The 20,802-nt window shown below is 57.4% G+C and overlaps 1 protein-coding gene across 2 annotated transcripts; it reads right to left on the bottom strand.

Annotated features, from left to right (window-relative positions):
• Positions 1-251: 251 nt before the first annotated feature.
• MVK (mevalonate kinase) lies at positions 252-20,789 on the bottom strand. Of its 2 annotated transcripts, XM_070516239.1 has the most exons (12): positions 20,659-20,745; positions 20,126-20,329; positions 19,753-19,844; positions 18,735-18,882; positions 15,543-15,690; positions 13,526-13,681; positions 9,738-9,841; positions 9,097-9,142; positions 5,195-5,285; positions 4,702-4,818; positions 1,566-1,719; positions 252-1,054 (listed from the first exon to the last, which is right to left on the bottom strand). In XM_070516239.1, the coding sequence occupies exons 3-12, from the start codon at positions 19,828-19,830 to the stop codon at positions 903-905; spliced, it is 1,194 nt and encodes a 397-aa protein (XP_070372340.1). In that variant the 5' UTR covers positions 19,831-19,844; positions 20,126-20,329; positions 20,659-20,745; the 3' UTR covers positions 252-902. The 2 variants fall into 2 exon arrangements, with proteins under 2 accessions (XP_070372340.1, XP_044631649.1); XM_044775714.2 differs by lacking the exon at positions 20,126-20,329 and having other exon boundaries at positions 20,659-20,789.
• Between the last annotated feature and the right edge of the window lie 13 nt (positions 20,790-20,802).

The following is a 20,802-nucleotide window of genomic DNA, read 5'->3' as shown; positions in this document are numbered from 1 at the left end:
TCCCAGGAACCAGGAAGCTGAAAATTTCTGGTTTTGGAAAAGCAGGTTGGGGCCGTGCTGGCGGACCAAGGCTGATGTCCCGGCATCCGGCCAGGGCCTTCTGGCACACCCCACCCCATCCCTGAGATGCACAGCCACGGGACCCCAAGCTCTTCCTCCCTTTGTCTCCTGAAGAGCTCCACGGGAGAGTGGCCGGCAGAGGGACGAGGACAGGGGACCCTCCTCCTTCCCTCTGACGCGGAGAGAAGCGCTGTCACTCAAGATCTTTTTATTGGCCCTTTGCCATTTTGCAGCCCTCTTGGTACAGAGCAGGAGAGGCTGCACATCCACCCTGCCTTTGGCCAAGCTCGGCAGGAGGGCAGAAGGCACAGACCACCACCTGGGCGCCCCTGGGGGAGCCCGCTGTCGAACTGGAGAGAAGAGCAGGTCACACAAAGTGCTGGGTGGTTTGGTTCAAACAGACTGAAGGTCACCCTGCCAGGGACCAGGAAGGCTTCCTGGGGGAGGTGGCAGGGCCGGGGCCCTGAGGGAAGGTAGAAGCACAGAGGCCAAGGGAGGGACGAGGCACACTGCTCCGGGAACCAGACCCCTGCCTCAGAGCGTCCGCCGGGGTGGGCCAGGGAGTGGGCAGGTGAAGGCAGAGTCCCAACGCGGATGGGGCCGTGGGAGGTCCTGGGAGGATGGGAGAGAGCCCCTCACGTCTCAGAAGACTGCCCAGCTGGCTCGAGAGCATGCAGAACATGGGCTATGGCCTGCGGGCAGCCCAGTGCGCTGTGGGCCCTGGGTCCCCCCCACCCTGGGGCTGGGGTGGGAGTCACGGAGAGCTGGGTGCCCAGTGGCCAGCACCGAGGCGAATTCTAGCACCCAGAATGATCCAGCAAGGGGCTTCTTGGGGGCCCATCTCAGACGCCATCCAGGGCTTGCAAGATGGGGGCATCCAGGGAGGTGGCTGCGTGGACAGACACACCAGGCGCCCCGATGCTGGTCTCCCAGCAGTCAAACCCGCAGCCAGTCAGCGCTTGCTTCGCGGCTTCCACCTTTGGCCGCTGCAGATCTGGGGGCGGGGGGGGGGGGGGGGGGCAGCAGGTCACTCGACAAGCGTCTGCTCCCTTGGAGAATGTCCCTCCCCATTCAAGGAACAGGCCCTGCCCCCTCTCTGGCCGGGTTATGGAGCAACAGTCAAAAATGGGCTCTCCAGTCACACGGCTTTGTCACGGATCGGCCGTGGGGCCTCAGACAAGTCACGTCTCTTTGAGCCTCAGTGGGTTAGGGAATGGGGTTAACTGAGGGGGAGGGGAGGCGTCTGGGGGGCCTAACGTGGAGCTAAGGGATCAAGTAGGACGAAAGAGAAAGGAGAAGAAGATAAAGAAGGGAGATGGCGAGCAAGAGACAGAAAGAAGTGGGTAAAGTGTGGCAATAAAGGCCCAGAGAGGTTAATTCACTTGCCCAAGGCCACACAGTAGAGGTGAGACTTGTTCACAGGCCTCATCTTTCTCCCACGGGAACTACCCAGGCAGAACCTTTGTATGAACCCAGGCTGGCAAGCCTGCCCGCCCCCCGGGTACCTGGCCTGAGGAGCGTGATGCCACAGCCCCCGCCGCCCCCACCAGTGAGCTTGCTGTGCAGTCCATGGGCCGTGGTCACCTGACAGAGCTGGTCCAGCGAGGCGTGGCCCACACCCAGGGCGTTCAGATGGTGCTGGTTCATGTCGATGAGCTCCTGGAGGAGAAGGTCAGTCTGTTCCTGCTTGGCCTGCCTGAGGCCGAGCCCGGGGCCGGCCCACCCATCTGACAGCCGCTGGTTTGGGACAGTGAATGGTTCTGACTACCCAGTGCTGTCCCTGTCCTTCCTGCAGGAGGTCCCATGGGGCTAGGAGGGAGCTGGTGCCGAGCATATGTCCCAGGCCTGGCCACAGAAGCCTCTGGCTGTCATGACTGGTCAGGGATGAGCATGTAACCCAAGCTGTGCTGACCAGGGCCCTCTCAGGGTTTTCTCTGCCTCTTTCCACTGGAACTGCTAAAACTGGCTGAGTTGAGGGGAAGCCACCAGAGTCATCTGCCCTGCCACATGGTCAGAGATTACATGGAAAATGGAGAGAGATGTACAACTATGTTGTTTTCGCTCCTGGATCCAGCTATGCCTGAAACTGTTTACCTCCAGTCTTCTCGGTTATGAGCCAATAAATTCCTTTTCTGCTAACGCCTGGTTGAGATGGATTTCTGTTGTTTGCAGGAGAAGTCATCTCAAGTAGTACGCCAGCCTACACCTGCCTCAAGTGCCGATTTTCAGAATAAGAACTGCTTTGTGGCACTAACAAGGTCACAGGTCGGGGAAACAGCTAAATGTTTGTCTATGTTTGATTATGCATAATAAAATTTCTGCTCTCCTGAGGACCAAACGAGCTGCAGGCTGATGAAATAACAAAACTAACAGCCACCGCTGTCCAGGCACCCACTATTCACACTTGATTGACTCCGTCAGGGTTGCCAAATGGCCACAACATGCCGGGCACCGTGCCGGATGCTGGAACTCGAAGACACTCACCCGGCTCTGGTCCCTGTCCTCGGGAAGTTAAGATTATGGGGTCCAGAGTCAGGCAGGCCTGGGTAGAGTCCTGGCTTTGCCACTTTGTGGCTGTGTGTCCTGGGGCGAGGTTTTGCCCTGCGAGCCTCATTTTCCCCTTTGTCAAGTAGGACTCTTAGCGTATCTGCCTCACTGCCATGCAGATGAGATGCGGTGAGCCTTTCACACAAGGCCAGGCACGAGATTAGTGCTCTGCAGACATCAGCTGCATTAGCACGTGTACGGTCACATTACCAGTGTCCCCATTTTACAAACGGGGAGCCGAGGCTCAAAGAGGTAAGTGACTTGCGTAAGGTCCCCGAGCTAGTAAGACACCGAGCTGGCACTGAAGCCGGGTCTGCCTGACGCAAAGCTCGTGTCTACCCTCCCTCCAAGGGCGCCCTCAGCACTCCTGCCACCAACCAATTCTTGCCGGGTGCGGCCTGACAGCACGCAGCTCTGCTCCAGGGCCCCCGGGGCGCCGTGTGCCCTGAGGGCTGCCAATCACCGAGCTGTCTGCAGAGGCCCACCTGGCTCTGCTGCCCAGGTCCACTGGGCAGGGTTGGGTCAGCCCCCCGCCTCGAACCCCCCGGCACTTCTGACAAACGAGCAGACAGGCGTGATGGCCGGGTGGCAGCCCCAGGTGCCTATCACTGGCCCCAAGGGCTGGATGTGAGTGAGAACTTCTGGGGGCCTCTCTCTGCACCTGAGCGCCAGGTGTCATGTTGCCGAGGCAGGTTCCAGACACCTGTCACATTCTGATCCAAAATCTGTCAAGGATCGGATGACAGGTTGTGACACAGGAGAACAGCTCGCTGGTTTGAGCGCAAAGCTGTCCGGGAGCTGAGCTGTGCCTTTCCGTGGCTGCCACAGCCAAAAATACACACAATGTATAATCAACGTGCTGTTCTGTGGCATTCTCTGGGGCTCAACAGGCTCTATTTTAGGCAGTACTCCATCATTACTAATTTCCTACCCGGGGGACTGTGTCCCCGCCTTCCTACGTGAGAGGAATTGAGAGCCAGCAAGGCGAAGGCTGGGGGGATGGGGACGAAAGCGCAGGAATTAGGTGACGTCCCTGCGCCTGGCCCATAGGTGCTCATTAAAGATTCAGTGACTAAAGGAATAAACAGCCCGGCTCGGCCACTCACTGGTCGGGGACCCTTGGAGAAAGTCGCTCTTTTTAGGCCTCGGTTTTTATCTCTGTGAAATGGGGGCAGTGTACCTGCTCCACAGGTAGGCTGTCGTAAGGATCAAGTGAGAGAGCATCTGTGAAAGGACTCGGGAGAGAGCAGCCACCATTCATTCCAGGGCCTGCAGACTCAAATGCTTACAGCGGGACAGGGAGGCGCCAGGCACAGACTGTAGCGGCTACAGGTAGTGATTAGGGAGTGGTGGGGACTGTGGAAAAAGGGAGACCATGGGGCCTCCTTGAGGGGCACCTCCAGCTGACAGCCACATACACTGGGGCTGGTTGGCCCTCGGATTCTTCAAGGGAACGCAGATGGCTTTGTCCTGTCAGTCCACGTTCACTGAGCCAGATGGCCCGTGTCTGAGCAGGAGCCTGGGCCCTCCGGCTGACTGAACCGGTGGCTCGTGAGGCCTTGTGCTTGTGGGTCGCTGCATGCTTGGGGCACTGTAGTGAGGCCACAGAGGCAGCAGGGGCGGGGCCAGGATCGAGACCCCGGGCTGATCAACTCCAAGCGTGAGGTCTCAGCCTCCATGCTGGAATTATGCCAAGGATGGTGGCCGGGGTAACAACGATGGAAAACCACGTTAGAAGTGCCTGCTCCAGAGCATGCAGGTGACAGGCACTGAATGAACACACACAGTCGGCAAAAACAGAGGGAGAGGTGGCCGGGTGAAATCGCTCTGGACCCACGGGAGATGGGTCAGCAACAACCCGGTGCCCCTGACGCGCAGGGCCCCACCCCCGGCCAATGGCTGAGCGGGCGCCAGGCCTGCCCCCTGCATTCTCCCCGCGACTCCCCATCCGCGGGGAAGAGGCAGGAAACACGGCCCGCTTGCTGTGCACAGGGGACCCGGGCCCAGGCTCAGCTCTGGGTTCTGAGCGCAGGCTGGGGAGCGTGCCCGGACGGCGGTGTCGGGAGTGACCTGGGCCCTGTGGACGGCACTTACTTCCAGCACGAGGTAGTGTCCCGGGGTGGGGGTCGACGCCATCTCCGCCAGCACTCGCTCGCACTCCAGGGAGATGGCTTCTATGGAGGTCAGGACGGGGGCCACGATCTCTGGGAACTGGAGGGGAGGAAGGAAGGCCCTGTGAGGCCTGGGGCAGGCGGACACTGCACAGCTGCCCCGGCTCAGGGCAGAGGGAGGAGGTGTCCCCACAGCCCACACCCACCCTCTGGGGGAACCTCCTGTCTCTGCCTTGCCCGGCCCCCCTTACACCCGTGGGGGATTCTCAGGACAAAGCCAGCGTGTCTACCAACCCTTGTCTGCCTCCTGGTGGGGTGTGAACAGACAGCACCTCCTTTTCTGCCAAAACTGCCTGCCGGAGTCCCCATGACCCTGTCCCATCCCCTGCTGACCCACGAGGCAAAGGGAGAGCCCCAACACCTAAATGTGACTGTGTGGCCCTGCAGGACCCGCCCAGAAGCAGAATGAGCAGCACCTTGAGCAGCCTGTTCCTGACGCCGGCCACCAGAGCCTTGGTGCTGCGGGGGACTTTGGTGTTGGTCAGCAAGATCTTCAGAGCCGGTGGCCTGCGGGGCCAAGAGGGTCCTTGGTGAGCTCAGGACAGAGGAGCTGGGGCCGGGCTGGGCCTCCATTCCACCTGACACAGAGGAGGAAGGGAGGCCCGGGAAGGTAACAGCAACAGTGGCCTGGAGGGGGAGCTGGGGAAGCACGGTGCGCTGGCTGTGGACCACTTCCCTCGGCCTGTCACTCACTCACTCATTCATTCATTCGCTCATTCATCCGAATATGTGCTAGCCGTGTGCGAGGGAGCCTAGCCCAGCCTGGGGGTGGGAGAGCACAGCATGTCCGTGGAGTTAGAAGTTCAAAGTGGCTACAATGAGGAGTACGAGGAATACAAGAAGGGGCCGGGGTTCCGCCGTGTGGGCCACCCGAGGGGGCTGGAGTGGAAGGGCCTGGAGAGTTAGGAGGAAAAAGCAACAGGACCCGGGACAGATGACGTGGAGGGCGTGCGGGGAGGGAAGATGCCTGGGTCAGCCGGTGCAGTCAACACAGGAGCACAAGAGGACGGTGGGGTCGCAGCGGGGTCGGGTTCCCAGCACGCTGAGCTGGTTCCTGTCCTGCCTTGATGGCACCCAGACCAGCTGCCCCGGCAGGAAACCAGCTGTGGTTAGAGGGAGTCACTTGGTCTGCTCGGCTGTCCTGGGTAAGAGAACCGGGCCAGGGCGGCCGCGGCGAGCCGGCTCTCCAGCATGGCCCGCTGTCCTCACCTGCCCGCTGGGCTTTCTAAGCCCTCCTGAAGCCCCGATCCCAGGTGTCCTTGAGGCCAGCTGTCCCTGGGGACTCGGCCACCAGTTCTCGTCATGCCAGCCGGCCTCAGAGCCGCTGCAGGTGGAGGTGTGGGTGGGCTGGGGCCCGCACCAGCGGGAGGTGGCAGAGCCTTCCTGTCCCTGCTCGCCCTTCTTGTCACAGTTCGAGACTGAAAACCCGACGGGGCTGGAAGAGGCTGCCAGCAGCCTGTCTGATCACCCTGCCCGCGAGCCCGGGAAATTAATATCGATTCTCAGCCCCGGAGGCCGGCTCGTGGGTTTTTTTTTTAACTTTACAAAAGATGAACATTCTATTTGGCTTTTCTCTCCCTTTTAAAGACAAGCCGTTCCTCAAAAAGGCAGCGTTCTGGGAGGCCGCCGCTCGGTCCACTTAAGCAAACAATGCCTTTTTTATGGAGAAGTGCCAGGCATGGTTTGGGGGCAAGGGTTCCTCTCTAAGCCAGCGGTGGATTAACGTGGAGTCTCAGGGAATCGGCCGTTTGCTCACCGCCGCCACGGCGCCCAGCAGCCGGCAGCAGGGACCAGTCTGTGTGCTCCTTTGTCGGGGCGGCGGGAGTTGAGTCTCGCATCTTCATCTTTCTTAGACAAGTCCTTTGCAAATGGGGCTGCCGCCAGCCCTGCCAGCCCCGTACACCCAGGGCTCCTATGACACCCAGTGACCAGCGCCCAGGGCTCTGCTCTGAGGCGCAGTGCGCCCTCAGCCTGGCTAACTCCCCAACCTCATCTCATCCCAACTCTGCCTCCCTGGGTGCTCACTCCACTCAGCACCCTGGCCTCCTGGATACTGCTCAACATGCCAGGCACACTCCTGCCTCAGAGCCTTTGCACTGCGTTTCCTCTGCTATGGATCTGCCCCACCCTCAATAGCTCCATGACTCCGTCTTTTATTTCATTCAGGCCTCTGCTCCAATGTCATTTCATCAGAGGCGTCCCTTCCAGCGAGATCCCTCCTCCACCTGCCACGGCCCTTGCCCTGCTTTGTATTTCCTAAAAGCACCTGGGACTGTCTGACATGCTCTTACAGAGCCCTCTATGTGCTGGTTGTCTCCCCCCACAAAAGCTGAGCTCCAGGAAGGCAGGCCGCTGTTCCTGCTGAGGCCCCAGCAGTCAGCAGTTACTCAAAAACCTTTGTGGAACAGATGAATACATTCGGTCAGCAAAGAGCTGAGCGCTTTATAGATCCCATTTCTGGTTTCCTGCTCAGGATCCTCATTATACAAACAAGAAGACAGAGGCCTCAGGAGAAGTGACTCAACACAGGGCACCCAGCTGGCAAGTGGCAGTGCCGGGCTCAAACCCAGGCCTGCGGACCCCAGAGCCTCTGCCCACCACACCCCACTGCTGGTCACGGGCCATGCCTCGGGGACCGCCATTGCTCATCTCAATCCCCTCCAGTATGCTGTGTGCGTGCCCAGGCCACGTCTTAACTGGTTTTCCACCCCTGGGGCCCAGTTCCATGCTTGGGAGACAACTGGCTCTCAGGAAACATGAAATGAACGACATGCCACGGCCACCGGAAGGCCAGCCCAAATCTGCAGCCCAACTTAGGACACCCACACTGTCAACCACAGCAGCTTCACAGCCTTTGGGGGCCTTCCTTCTGAGGGTTACAGTCGGGACTGCCTCCTCTAACAGACCGGGAGCCCCGAGGGCGGGCCCAGGCCCAGACACCTCAGAGTCCCCTCCTGAATTTGCCCCTCAGCATTTGCCCGGCTCTCACCGCACCTGGCAGAGCCAGCCCCGACCCGGGCCCAGGCTCCACGGCCACCGATTCCACGAGCAGCCACAGGAAGCTATTCCACGTTCCCTGACGGCTCTGCTTCCTCCTCCGTGCAGAGCAGTGCTTGTCACCCAGGTGGATTTTGCCCTCCAGGGCACATGTGGCAACGTCTGGAGATATTTTTGACTGTCACAACTGGCAGACAGGGGAGGTGCTCCCGGCACCTAGCGGGCAGAGCCCAGGGATGCTTCTGAACATCCTACGCACAGGACAGCCCCCACCATAAAGCACTCTCCCGTCCAAAGTGTCAGTGGTGCTGAGGTTAAGAGACCCTGATGGAGAGCCTCAGAAAGGCAGGATTGGCTCCTGGAAGCCGACAGAGCAGGGACAGGACGATCCCAGAGGTCCTGGTGGAAGCAGGAGTGCTGACATGGCATGCCAGATCATTGAACCACAGATGGAGTGGTCCAGGCGGTGAGGGCAGCGGGCCAGCACCTGCCGCCCATCTGCAAAGAAGACTGGGCCGGGTAAAGCAGGTGACAGACAGCCCTGGGACCCTCCCTGCCGTGGATAGGCCCACCGAGGCGGCAAAGGGCCCAGCGATAACATCACTGCCCAACTTGATGGAGAGCTCAGGGACCAGCCAAGAGGCACCTGCTCCTGCTCGCCAAGGACCTGGTCCCTTGCGCCTAACCTTTCTACTTTAGCCGCAAACAGAAAGGAGGACGTGGCCATCCTAGACGCAGGTTTGTCATTCCAGTCACTCCAGAGGGGAGGTAAAGAAATGTAGAACAGGCTGAAAGTGGCCAATGTCACCTCTGCTCTGAGCCCCTCACAAGCCTCCACGGGCTCGGGGCCTGGCTCTGCTTCACATGCCTTCATTATGGTAACTCTCACGTTGTCTTGTCTCTTGTGTGCAGGTCTGTCCCCACACGCCCACAACCGTGTCCCAGATTCATCTTTACATCCTGCCTTCCTGGCCCAGTGTCATCAGGAACACACGAAGTTATCAATTCTCGTTTGCTAAATGAATAGACGAACGAATGAAGAAGCGGATGAGCAGCTAGGGGTCTCGGGGAAGACCCGCCTTCAGGAGGGTGAACAGCACAGCCATGCGTGACTTCCCCCTCTCGCCTCTTGGCCACGTAAGAGCTGAGGCGGAGAAGGAAAGAGCAGGGCTTCCTCGTGGCCGATGGCCTGGGAGGCCCACGGCGGGGGAAAGGGAAAGCCCCGGGACACCTGCCCCACGTGACGTCACATGGCAACAGAGATGCCCCGTGCACGCGCCGAGGCAGCCAAGCCAGACGGTGCTGCTCCTCCCAGAATTACCTCTTTAAGGAGGAAATCTTGCCTTGCTGGTACCGGAGCGCTCCTCCTAGAGAAGAATGAGTGGGTCAGAGCTGCAGGAGAAGCTCTGTGTTTTTGCCTCTTGGCAGACAGGCTGGATCTGGGTGGGGTGACAGTCTTGCCTCATCCAGGGAAGAGACTAAACACTGTAACCAGACATCTCAGCTTCCATTACAAAAGGCCCAGGAGGGCACGAGGGGCCCCAGTCCACTGCGAGCTCTCGCCAGGCCGCGGGGCAGGGGCCCCTCCTGTCCCCCCAGGCTGCCCAGCTTCACTCCGACAAGCTTGGTGGTGAAGTGGGGCCCAGAGCTGGGGGACTCAGTCCAGGAAGCAAGCGTCCTCACCAGAGGGAGCCACCCTCCACAGCCGGGGCTCTGCAGCTTCACTGGAGGGACCCCTGCCAGAGCTTCCCAGGCCCCAGCCCCGCCCCCTGAGACCCGCATTCAGGCAGTGTCAGGCCCAGCCCTGAGACTGCCCCATCCCTTCGATGCAGGACAATGCCATCTTCCTCAGAATCCTCCGACTCTATTCACCCCAAATCCACAGAGGCCAGGCAGCTACGGTTGTCATAAGAGTTTTAAAAATAATAAGAGTAAAGAAAGCGAGCCCAGGGCCGCGCCTACCCCAGGTGCTGACAGTGTTGTCCACTCCGGAGGGGTTCCCGTGAATCACTCTCTCCCCCTGGAAGGCCCACTTGTTAATTAATTCCAGGTCCTCCTCAGTCCACCTGCAGAGACACAGAAAGTCGTCTTTACCGAGGTGGTGGGTGGGGGGCCGGGGGTCAGAGGGCAGGGCCCAGAGGCTGGGCTCGGTGGAGTCCACAAGACAAAAGGGCTTGGACCCTCAAACTCAGAAGGAAGAGAAAAACAGCTCGGAACCTGCCGGGTAAAGCACAGGCCTGAGCCCGCTCTGGGCATCTGGAGGATGGTAACTCGACCCTCCTCGAGGGCTAGAGGCCGGCGAACCCAGCAAAGCTCTCGCAAGGGTCCGCCAGCAGCAGGGGGTGGCGGTTAGCACCACAGACCCCCATGTAAGCCCCGCTCCTGACCCAGGCCTGCCTTCAACAGGAGCGAGCCTGGTGGCGGGGGGGGGCCGGGGGCGGCTGCTTCCCAAAGCCCTGCAGGGAGGTGGAAAGCACAACCGTTAGGAATGTGGAGTTCAGGTGCCCAGACACCCAGAGGGCCAGGTCTGCACCCGCCATCTCTGGATGGAGCTTTCTCTAGCACGTGGCCACACTGCCTTCCTCGGAAGAGGCGCGGGCTCATTAACAGGAAGTGAACAGACCTGAGACATGAGCATCCAGCAAGGACAAATGAGTGTCCCCGCTCCGCCACCCCTCCCCCTGGGCTTCTGTCTCCTTTCCTTCTTTCCATCGACTCCCCTCCCCAGCACACAGAAGCCCGCAGTGCGTTTGACCCCAGGAGTCCAATGGCTCAGGGGCAGGGCTGGGGATTAAGCAGGAGCCCGTCCTGCTGCTGACTCACTGGGCATCCCTGAGCAATCGCTCCACCTCCACCCCTCGGTTTGCTCATCTGTAAACAGGGGCAGTAGTGTCTGCCTCACAGAGGACGTTGTGAATGGAAGAACACGTGAGGGCTTCGTAAAACGCACGGGAGACAGTACGTGCTCTGAAAACCAGAGGCTGGCCAGGACCATGGCTCCTGGATTCACTCCAAGCCCGGTCCAACTACTCATTGGCTGTGCAGCCTTGGGCAAGTCAATCACCCACTCTGAGCCTCTTTCCTGATCAGTCAAACGAGGATTTTACGGACCCCCAACTCACATGGGGCTGTGAGGCTCTGACTAGCAATGAGCTAACACCGCTCAGTGCTACTGATGACTAAGCACTCTGCTAACTAAAGGCTTTCCCAAATGGACCGTCTCCTGTAATCCTCACCATGGCTCCACAGGAAAGGCACAGTTACGATCCCCTTTCTTACAGAAGAGGAAACTGAGGCTCAGGTGGGTGAAAAGCACCCCCGAGATCACAGGGCCACTCACTGCTACATCGGAACCGCATCTGTGACTGGAGCCTGAGCTCTTAACGCTGAGCTTCATGGCGCCAATGAGATACGCTGGCTCGCTCGTTACGTGTTTACTGAGCATCTACTATGTGCTGTGACTGACCTCATAGCAGGAGCGAATGGACACAGCCCTGACTGCTTGGAACCTGGAGTCTAATGCACAGAGCGGGTGTCAGTCAGTATCTGCCACAACCCCAGGGAGCGCCATGCCAGCTGAACGGAGTGTGCCCCATTCTGAACAGGGGGCTGAGCGACAAGCGGGGTCAGCAAGGCAAGACGCTGGCCGGAAAGCATTCCAGACTGCGAAGCCTGGGCAGTGCCTGGAACTGGACAAGAGCTGGCCCTTTCCTGGAACCGAGAAGTGAGTCAGCGAGACCGTGAGGGGGCGGCTGAACCCGGCCCAGGGCCCGGCCCTCTCAACAGTCTTCTTCCTACTCTGCACACAGTCTGCTCTTCAGGGGCTCACATTCCCAACTGAGTCTCCAAGGCTGGATTCCAGTTCCTTCGGATTGGGAAATGCAGAGGGGGGTGGGGGTGGGGCTGGGGTCTGCTCTCCCCAGAGGTTCTGAGAGGAGTGAGTGGGTCTTCAGGGCAGGTGGGAGAACAGGCTGGGAGGGAGCAGCACGGCAAAGACCACACACACACACACACACACACACACACACACACACACACACGAGCCACCCACCCTTTTGAAAGGCAGAGCCAGTCTCCTGGCCCGGGGGTAGGTGGCTATTCAGGGGACCCAACCATGTTGTCACTGATCTGGGTTATAATCAGCGACTAGCATATGCTAATGAGCAGATGTCTCAGAGCCTCTGTCCTGAGTCACCATCTTATCACAGGATCACCACATGTTGAGGCTGGAAGGCTCCCCAAGGGATCATCGGGGCAGCCCCTCACTTTCAGGTGAGAAAATGGAGCCCCGGAGAGAAGGGGTTGCCCAAGGCCACGCAGTGGGTTAACTGGCAAACCTCACAGAAATGCCAGAAAACCATGCCTCGTGTTACCCACAGGGGCGAACTCTCCTCTGCCGAACCCCCCCCCCGCCCCACTTCTCTCCCCACACAGGAGCACTCAAAGCGACTCTGGGGAGTGCCAACAGAGATACATCAACCAACAGCCCCCAGGTCCGCTGTGGCCGTGAGGAGCATGGCGACCATTGGGCTTGGTCTGAATTCAACTGCGTTTTAACGTCCAGGTCTCAGAAGAGGAATCGTGGGCCATGAGAGACCTCTAACAGGGCACCCAATGGGGCCTAGGAAAACAGTAAAGCCTCAGCGTTTTCAGGGCAGTGGAAGAAAACCTCAATTCAAAACCAAACCCAGGAAGAGGATGGGTTGTTCTGCCACAGGCCAGCACTCCACCTTCTTTGGGCCTTGTGCCACTCTGAGCTCCCGCAGTGGGGGCGGAGGGCACAGGGACACTGCTGTGGGTGGAAACACACAGCTAGAGCCATCTGGCACCCAGCACTGTCAGAGCGGCCGCCCTCTCCTGCTGGCTACGCTGGGAGACGGAGGCGGCCAGCAGTCCACCCGACATGGCGCAGCTGGGCTCCACAGGGCTGGTGCCAACGGCCCCCGAGTGGGAGGGCTCCCCTGAGTCCTGTGGGCCCAGGGAGAGGCCTCCCCAAGAGGCTTCATCCTGGCATCCACATCCCGGGGGAGACCCAGGGCAAACGGCATAACCTCTGTGCATGGGGAGGTTTCTCAAAGCACCTTCTCCAAGTGACACAGGCGGTCTGCCAGCATCCCTGCCCTGACACGCCTTGCCGTGTCACAGGGAGAACCGCAGAGGTGTCTCCCTCTGTGGAGACGAGGTCGAGGACCTGCACGGGGGAGATGCCCTAATCTGAGAAACACACTGCCCGTGTTCGTTTCTTGGCACATTATACCTTTTTCTCATAACCGGCCGGCACGACCTGGCGATCCCTTCCTTGGTATTACCATTACCACCCACAGGGGAGGACATTCAGATTCCCAGGGGTACAACGGCCTGACCAGGGCCCCACAGCGAGTCAATGGCAGAGGTGGCCCAAAGGCTCATCTTACCCATTGTCCTCCACCTCTGGGCTCAGGTTCATCCCACCATGCCATGGCACTTGAACCCCAAAGAGGCAAGGCGGGGGTGGGGGAAGTGAAGCAGTCCAGCGCAGGGGCAAGGAGCCCAGGCTCTGGATTCAGACTGCCTGTGTTCAAACCCCACTGCCATACGAGCTGTGTAGCCTGGGCCAGCTGTTTGGCCTGTCTGTGCCTCACCTTCCCCGTCTGTAAAATGGCCCCATGACACCTCTCATCTCACGGTGGTGGTGAGCTCTCGGCGAGAGAACCCAGGCTTGGATCGTGGCACACAGGAAGGACAACGAGCAGGGTGAGGGCTGTGGTTACCTGCTGGTGGGCTCCCCATCCTTCAGCGGGTTTGGGATCTCCTCGCACGCAGCTAGGAAGGCGGCTGCCAGACACACGGAGTACGCAGCACTGGAGCCCAAGCCGGCCCCGGGGGGCAGCTCCGACCACACGGTGACGTCCAGGCTGGGCAGGGCCCTGAAACACACGAGGGGGCAGAGCGCGACTCTCCTGAAGGGCCGTGAGGGGCCAACAGGGAACCAGCAGCTGAGGCCCAGGACTGGACACCGGCAGGGCCTGACTCCAAGCGTTTGGCCCAGTTTTCTGAAGGTGGGGAGAGTTCTGACCCCCAAAAGCATCCCTACCGGACGGCAGGAACCTGTGGTGAATCAGACAACTTGAAAACAAGTAGAGGTTCATTTAAATCACCCCGCTGTCCACCCAGAGCTCTTCCTGTAAGTGCCTCATGAACCAACAACCACCTCTAAACTCCTTCCTGTGCCCCACATGGGCGCAGGGCCCTGCTTGTAGCTGGAGCCGGTGCCCCTGCCCGGGAGGGCTCTGCACCTCTTCATGCCAGGGAAATTCCCACCGGTGCTCCAAGACCCTTCTCAAATGTCATTCCCACTGTGAAGCGTCCCTTGACCCCCTCTGAGGCCACTCCTAGCTCCCCCTCGATGACCCCAGCACACAATCTTCCTCCACCGCGGCCCCATCACGGTGCGCTGACTGTGCGTCTGCACGCGCCTCTCCCACCGGCCAGGCCTCCCAAGCACGTGTTCCACTGCCTGCTTTGGATCGCTGGAAAGTTCACAGGCCCTGCCTCTCACGTGTGGGTCCCCCTGGCAAGGCTGTCAAACTTCACGTTTTGTAATTTCCGTGAGGCACTCTTCCTGTCTTCCAAATGTAAAATAATACTGACTCTGCCTTTTCAACCTACACTTGCCCACCCCACCCAGACCAGGAGATTCTGCAAGGCGCCCCCTCGCTCTGGAAGGGGATGTGCCCCGCTCAAGGTGAAGCCCGGGTGTCAGATGGCAAGTGCTGAGACATTCGTGTCCTCCGCATGGCGCTGGCAGCCAGTGCCACTGACTGACGCCTGCTGCATGCATGATGCTGCCCCCTGAGGCTTTCCCTTTGTGTTCTGGACCACAAAATCATAGTGAACACTCACCGTGTGCCAATGACAGGGCTGGGCCCATTGCATATGTAATATTACTAATCCTCCGATACTTTTTTGAGGAATATAATAATAATAGTTAACATTTATCAAGTGATGTGCCAGGCTCTGTGTCAGGCACTTTGGATAAATGAACTCATTCAGCCTCACAAAAAACCCTGTGAAGTTGCTACTGTTACTGCTCTCATTGTACAGAGGAGGGAACTGAGGCTCAGGAAGGGTAATCAAGCAAGCTGGGAAGTGGCTGCCCTGTGTTCGAACCAACGTGGTCTGACTCTCGGCCCATGCTCTCCATCATCACGGGACACCAGCTCAGCACTTCTGTCACCCTCTGGGAGCTGGCTTCCCTGACGGCAGACAACCCAGATCTTAAGGGGTGAGGTGGACACAGGCTTCACTCTGCTAATCACTGAGTGTCCCTGGAACCTGTGGGATGTGGAAGAGGATGCCGCCATGGACACGGCCCAGGGGGAGCCACGCGGGGGATCCGAGAATGGAACCTGGCTGTGGTTCTACTGAATGGAAGAGGCTGGAGGAGGCGGGGGGAGTTAAGAATGTAAGCGTCAGTGTTACAGTGAACTGCGTTATTTCCCAGCTCTACCACTCACTGACTGGCTGCACGGCTTTAAGTGTCTTTATCTGAGTCTCAGCTTCTTCCTGTGCACAATGAGGACTGAGCCTCTCTCGCTGTGTTGCTGTGACTATAAACGCAGACCATACACAAGTGTCTAGCAGGGCGGCTGGCACATGCTGAGACGGCCGATGGCTGCTGTTAGACACCCGGGAGGCAGCACGTGCGTTCTCCAGCAGCTGCAACTACGCAACGCCAGGCTATTGTCCGGGGGCTGCACTAGCCTCCTCCCCAGCCCGCGCACACACCTCTGTTTCCGGCAGATGGACAGGTACAAGAAAAGGAAGGCCAGCACAGCCAGCCATTTATGGTCATTGGCACAGTCCTCGGGGCAGCCCGCCACCTCCTTCAGCTTCTCCACTTGCTCCGGGGTCAGCGCTGTGATGTCACCTTGCTCTGTTGCAGAGACAAACAAGCAGACACGGATGGGTGAGAGGGCCTCAGGGGTTTTAAAGATGGCAGGATACAACAAACTGGGCAGTCACGGCGACCCGAGTCTGGATGGACATGGATTCACGGTGCAGGCACCACAGCCGAGCCTGTCAGGGGACCGCCGGCTTGGGAGACTTGGGTCCTGATTGCATCATTTACTGCTGTGTGGCCTTGAGCATGTGACTGAACCACTCTGAACTTCAGTTTCCCTCCATGGGTACAGAGGGAAAGGAACAGCACCTCCTCACAGGGTTTTGTGATGATAAAGTTAAGTGAGGTGCAGAAAACCCTTAGCACGGCTCCTGGCATGTAGTAAGTGCTTAACTAACAGGAGTTTAAAACACACACGCACGCAAAGTGAATGCCAGCCCAGTCACTCAAAGGCCTAGGTCTGACCTCATCGTACAAAACCCAAACCAAACGCAACATTGCGTGGTTCCCAAAATGTCTCCCTCTCCCAAAAGATAACTAGCAAGAACAAGCCACTCGAATAAAACCAGTGAAGGTGAAATGCTGAGATTTGCTCAGGCAGGAGGGACAGGCCAGTGGCAGTTTCTCTCCCAGACAGGAAGGAGGCTGGGCCTCTGTCTTCAGAGACGCTGAGGAGGCCGAGCAGGTCTGACCAGCTCCCTTTTATGAATCACTCAGAGTCGTGAGTCAGAGTCGGGAGGGGATGTGAAGATGAGCTGGGCGCATCTGCGTTAGGAAGCTTCAGCATGAGGCCCCTACGGAGTGCTAGGCGTTGACTGAATTCATGATACAATAAAGGCAGCGATGCCAATGGCAGTGCTCCTGAGAGCCCAGACGTTTCAGAGCTCTGTGATGGGGACGATGGTTTGGGAAGAGCCTGCGTTTTGGAGTTTAGGAAGATCTGGGTCTGAATCCTTTCTGGATTGTGGACAAGGTGTGTGACCTCAGCCCTTTGGCCCCTGAACTTCGATTTTCTCCTCCATAAAATGGGGATGAATAACCCGACCTACTTGCAGGGAAGGCTGGAGAATTCTAAGAGCGCTAACATACATAACACTAGTTCAGTGCCTGGCACATGTAAACGCCCAAAGGTTCACTGTGTTTATTACTGTTAGGAGGGAACACAAGGACACGCAAGGAAAGAGATGGCAGATCCTTGCAACCTAATAGAAAACAAGCCTCCAAAAGGCTCAGATTCCCCCCTCTCCTTGGAGAGGCAGACAATCAGCCCTCACGTATGTACTGCCCGCTGGGCCACAGCCCTACACACACCTCCCCTCCCACTGTGTCCTCACAGCACCCCTCCCAGGCAACGTGACCCCGCTCACAGAGGCTCAGCGCCCTCAGTGCTCTGCTCAGGCTCGCCCAGGGAGTCAGAAATGGTCTGAGTCAGGCCCCATCTTACCTGGCTGCTTCCATCTGTGCTCCATCTGTGACACAGAGAAGCGGCAGCCAGTGCTCAGGGACCATTTCCGGCTGGGCTGGGCGGCCCTGTGCACCATGGAAAGCAAGTCCAGGTTGCTCTGGACAGCTGTTTTCAGAGGCATGCTCCAAAGCAGGGGCTCTTAATTGAGGGGGTCCCTGGGATCGCCCTTTCAAAATACACGTGCCTGGTCCCCTACCACCACCAATGATTCTCAAGAGAAGAGGGCCAGGCCCAGGAGTCCAGCCGTATTGTTAAAAACAACAACAACAACAACAACAACGACAAAACCTCCCCAGGGGCTCTCAAGGTACGACTGAGGTTGAAAATGGTTGCTCTAAAATGGGGATTTTCAACTCTTATTCCATCTCCCTACAGTACTTGGGAATGGCTGAGTGGCTTGCTGAGGACTGATTCTCATGGGGGGCTGGGAGCAGACTGGGAGAGACCCCTGTAGGAGTCCCACCTGCCCCACTCTGGCTGGGAAACACCGTTGCAAAGCACGAGGTAGCAGCCCAGAGAGGAGATGGCAAACTGAACAGAAAACACCCCAGCTCTGGCGGAGGCACGACTCCGCTGACCCGCGCCCGCCCAGGGGCAGACACAACCCTCTCAGAGCTGTCAAAAACCAGCATGGAGATCTTCATGTATTGGTGTGGGGAGACAGTCCTGATGTGCTAAGGAAAAAAAGACCCACTCATTTCTGAAGAGCTAATACGGCCTGATCCAATTTTAGTTAAAAAAAAAAAAACCCACGGGGCTGGCCCAGTGGCACAGCTGTTAAGTTCACACGATCCGCTTGGGCAGCCTGGGGTTCGCAGGTTCAGATCCTGGGCACGGACCTAGCACGGCCCATCAAGCTGTGGCACGTGTCCCACATATAAAATAGAGGAAGATGGGCACGGATGTTAGCTCAAAAACCAAGATATCTCCTGTCTCAATCAATCTAACAATCCGTCTACAGAAAATAATCCAGAAAAGAAAAAAAAAAAGAAAAGAACCCAGAGGGATTAACATGAAAATGCTTAACAGTTGTCACAGGGCATGAGACGGCAAGTGGTGGTAACAGGTGATTTTTTTTTTTTTTTACTCACAATGTTCCAGTATTAATTGTATTTTCCAATAATAAGCATAAGTTACTTTTACTTCTAACGATTTTTAATTCTATAAAATACTAATACAGTCTTCTTGTTAAAACAACACCACAGAAGGCAAGGTTCCCTTTGTCCACTCCCTAACCATACGTACCATGGTCAGCTGGCTGTGTAGCAGCCCAGCCTTTTCTCTGTATTTACATACATACTGATACTGACTCTGCCATCCCCATCATCCTACACAGGCTGTTTCGCATCTTGCTTTTCACTCAACAGCAGGCCCTGATGATCTGTCCACAACAGCCCACAGAGATCTAGTGCATCATTTTATACTTTTAAATTTTAAAAAATTAATAAATAAAGGAAGCTAATTTCACGGGGACAGGAGAGAAAACATCCCCGGAGTGGCTGACTTCCGGCTCCCTCCAGGATAGCCGGGAACGAGCACTTGGCCATCCTCTTTGGCCCTCTCTTCCAGGCCCCGGCTCTTCCCACATCTGAGTCCTCCTCCCTGCACTTACCCAGAAAGCTCGTGTCCAGCAGCTGAAGGCTGGCCACATCCCAGGCCTGCTTGATGCCAATGTTTGGCAAGTTGAGGCCTACTTTCCCAGTGCTGTGGGGTTGAAGCCGGAGGAATGTCCTCAAGTTCAAGGCCACAGCCAGTGCTACCTGCAGAATGAAGGGCAAAATAATTAGCCCGAGGGTGGGTGGCAAGGAGCATGGTTCCTGTCTTGGGAAAAAAGGGACGATGTCAATGTGCTGAGATGAGAGCAAATACTAGCACAGAGGCCACTTCCACCCATACCATTGGCAGACACTGCTGATCACCTTGGCAAGCTCACCCACTAAGCCTGGGCACAGCCACCACCAGCAACCAGGAGTTAATATCTACTTACGTTTGCCCTCCCCATGCAAAAATTCACAGGCTCTCAACACCAGGAATGGCTTGCCCAGAATCACCATGTTTTCAAAGAGCAGTATAAGAACATAAAGAATGACCAAGTGGAGGAGTGGGAAAAGTACGAGCTTTGGGTTCAGACAGACTTAGGCTCACTCCTAGCTCTACTGGCTGAATGGGACCTTAGTCAAATTAGCAATCCTCTCCTAAGCGTCAGCATCCACATCTTCAAACAAGATAAACTAAAGTTTAACCTCAGAGGGCTGTTTTAAGAGTTAAATGAATAAGGCGTGTTTCAGACTCCTCTGCCAGATGCTACTCATCTTCCTGACTTCCAAAACGTTGGAGAGCCCAGAGCCCAGCCCTCAAACCTCTCTTCTTCTCCACTGAAGCTTACTTCCTAGGTGATCCCATTCCACCCACAAGGCTTTACACATCATCCTTTTGCTCTCTCACTGAGCGGGTCAGAGAAGCCCTTCAGTAGGCATCAGACCTGTCTTTTCTTTGCCTGGCTGGGGAGAAACTGATGTCCTCTCCGATCTACTCCCAGACTACGCCTCAAGGCTTTCTTTTAGCTTCTTTCAGGATTAGTGACAGGGAGAAGTGATGCCCAATTCTCGAAGGCTCTGGGGGCCTTTTACCTTGCCATGGACCACAGCATGCTCTCCGTGGAGGATGACTTTCCCCGGAGCCGACACCAGCAGTACTTCCGACAACATAGCTCCTGAGAATTCTGAAAGGGAAAGCCAGAGAGAGGATGGGGGGCCCCAGATCATAGAGATCTTAGAGCACAGCTAGTTCAAGCTCACCATTGCAACAAAAAAGGCAGCTACCATTCAGCACTTGCTCTGTGCCCAAAAGGCAGTGCAGTGCAGCAGTCAATTAGACATGTCAGAAAGATCTGGGTTCAAACCCCACCTCTTCCACTCCCCGGTGACGTCATCCTAGCTAACTCACTTAAATGCTCTGAACCTCAGTTTACACATGTCACATGGGGACGATAACTGTACTTACCTCAACGGGTTTGGGAAGGTTAAATAAAATAACGCAAACTTAGCAGTGTCTGGTGCATGGTTATCACACAGCTACTTATCACAGACTCTGTTCTTCGTTCCAGCTTTTACTATTCAAGGTAGACATTTAAATAAAATCACGGACCAGAAAGAACTCTTTCCCGGACATTTCGGCTGTTTCCAATGTGTCACAACTATAAAGAGGCTGCAGAAAACACCCGTTACACCCCTTTCTGCACACTGAAGCGACGGTCTCCACAAGACAGAGCCCCAGAAAGTGACTCCCTGGGTCTACGGGTGTGCGGATTTTCGGTTTTTGCACTATGAACTAAATACCATCGCGGTCCCCGTTTCTTAGAGAGGGATACCGAGGCTCGGAGAGGGGAAACCCATCGCTTGCCCGAAACTCAAAATAACGTTTTTCCGATTCGAGGTCGCCGAACGCTCAGGACGGATTCTAAGAGTTGGGGAACCTGGGCCAGAGCAGCTCGGACCTCGCGCCCCGCGCCCCGCGCCCCGCGCCCCCTGCCTCACCTGCTGCTGCCGCTTGCCGCCCGAGCCCGAGCCGCTCCGGGACTCCATCCCCGGGTGGCCGAGCAACCGGGGGTGGGGGGGGAGGCGGGGGTGTTGGCCTCGTCCTGCCGCCCAGCCAATCAGAGCGCGCGAGCCGGGAGCTCC

The sequence above is a fragment of the Equus asinus genome, chromosome 8 (genome assembly GCF_041296235.1).
Source record: "Equus asinus isolate D_3611 breed Donkey chromosome 8, EquAss-T2T_v2, whole genome shotgun sequence".
Taxonomy (NCBI): Eukaryota; Metazoa; Chordata; class Mammalia; order Perissodactyla; family Equidae; genus Equus; species Equus asinus.
This window is presented reverse-complemented; position numbering and strand designations above follow the sequence as displayed.

What these genes read in the sequence shown, in the direction of transcription:
- MVK (XM_044775714.2), bottom strand. Translation starts at nt 19,830, where the DNA reads ATGTTGTCGGAAGTACTGCTGGTGTCGGCTCCGGGGAAAGTCATCCTC. An exon ending in GCTGGACACGAGCTTTCTGG is followed by an intron (nt 15,691 to 18,734) that starts GTAAGTGCAGGG and finishes TCTCTGCAACAG; the next exon opens with AGCAAGGTGACATCACAGCG. An exon ending in CATCACGCTCCTCAGGCCAG is followed by an intron (nt 1,055 to 1,565) that starts GTACCCGGGGGG and finishes CCCCGCCCCCAG; the next exon opens with ATCTGCAGCGGCCAAAGGTG.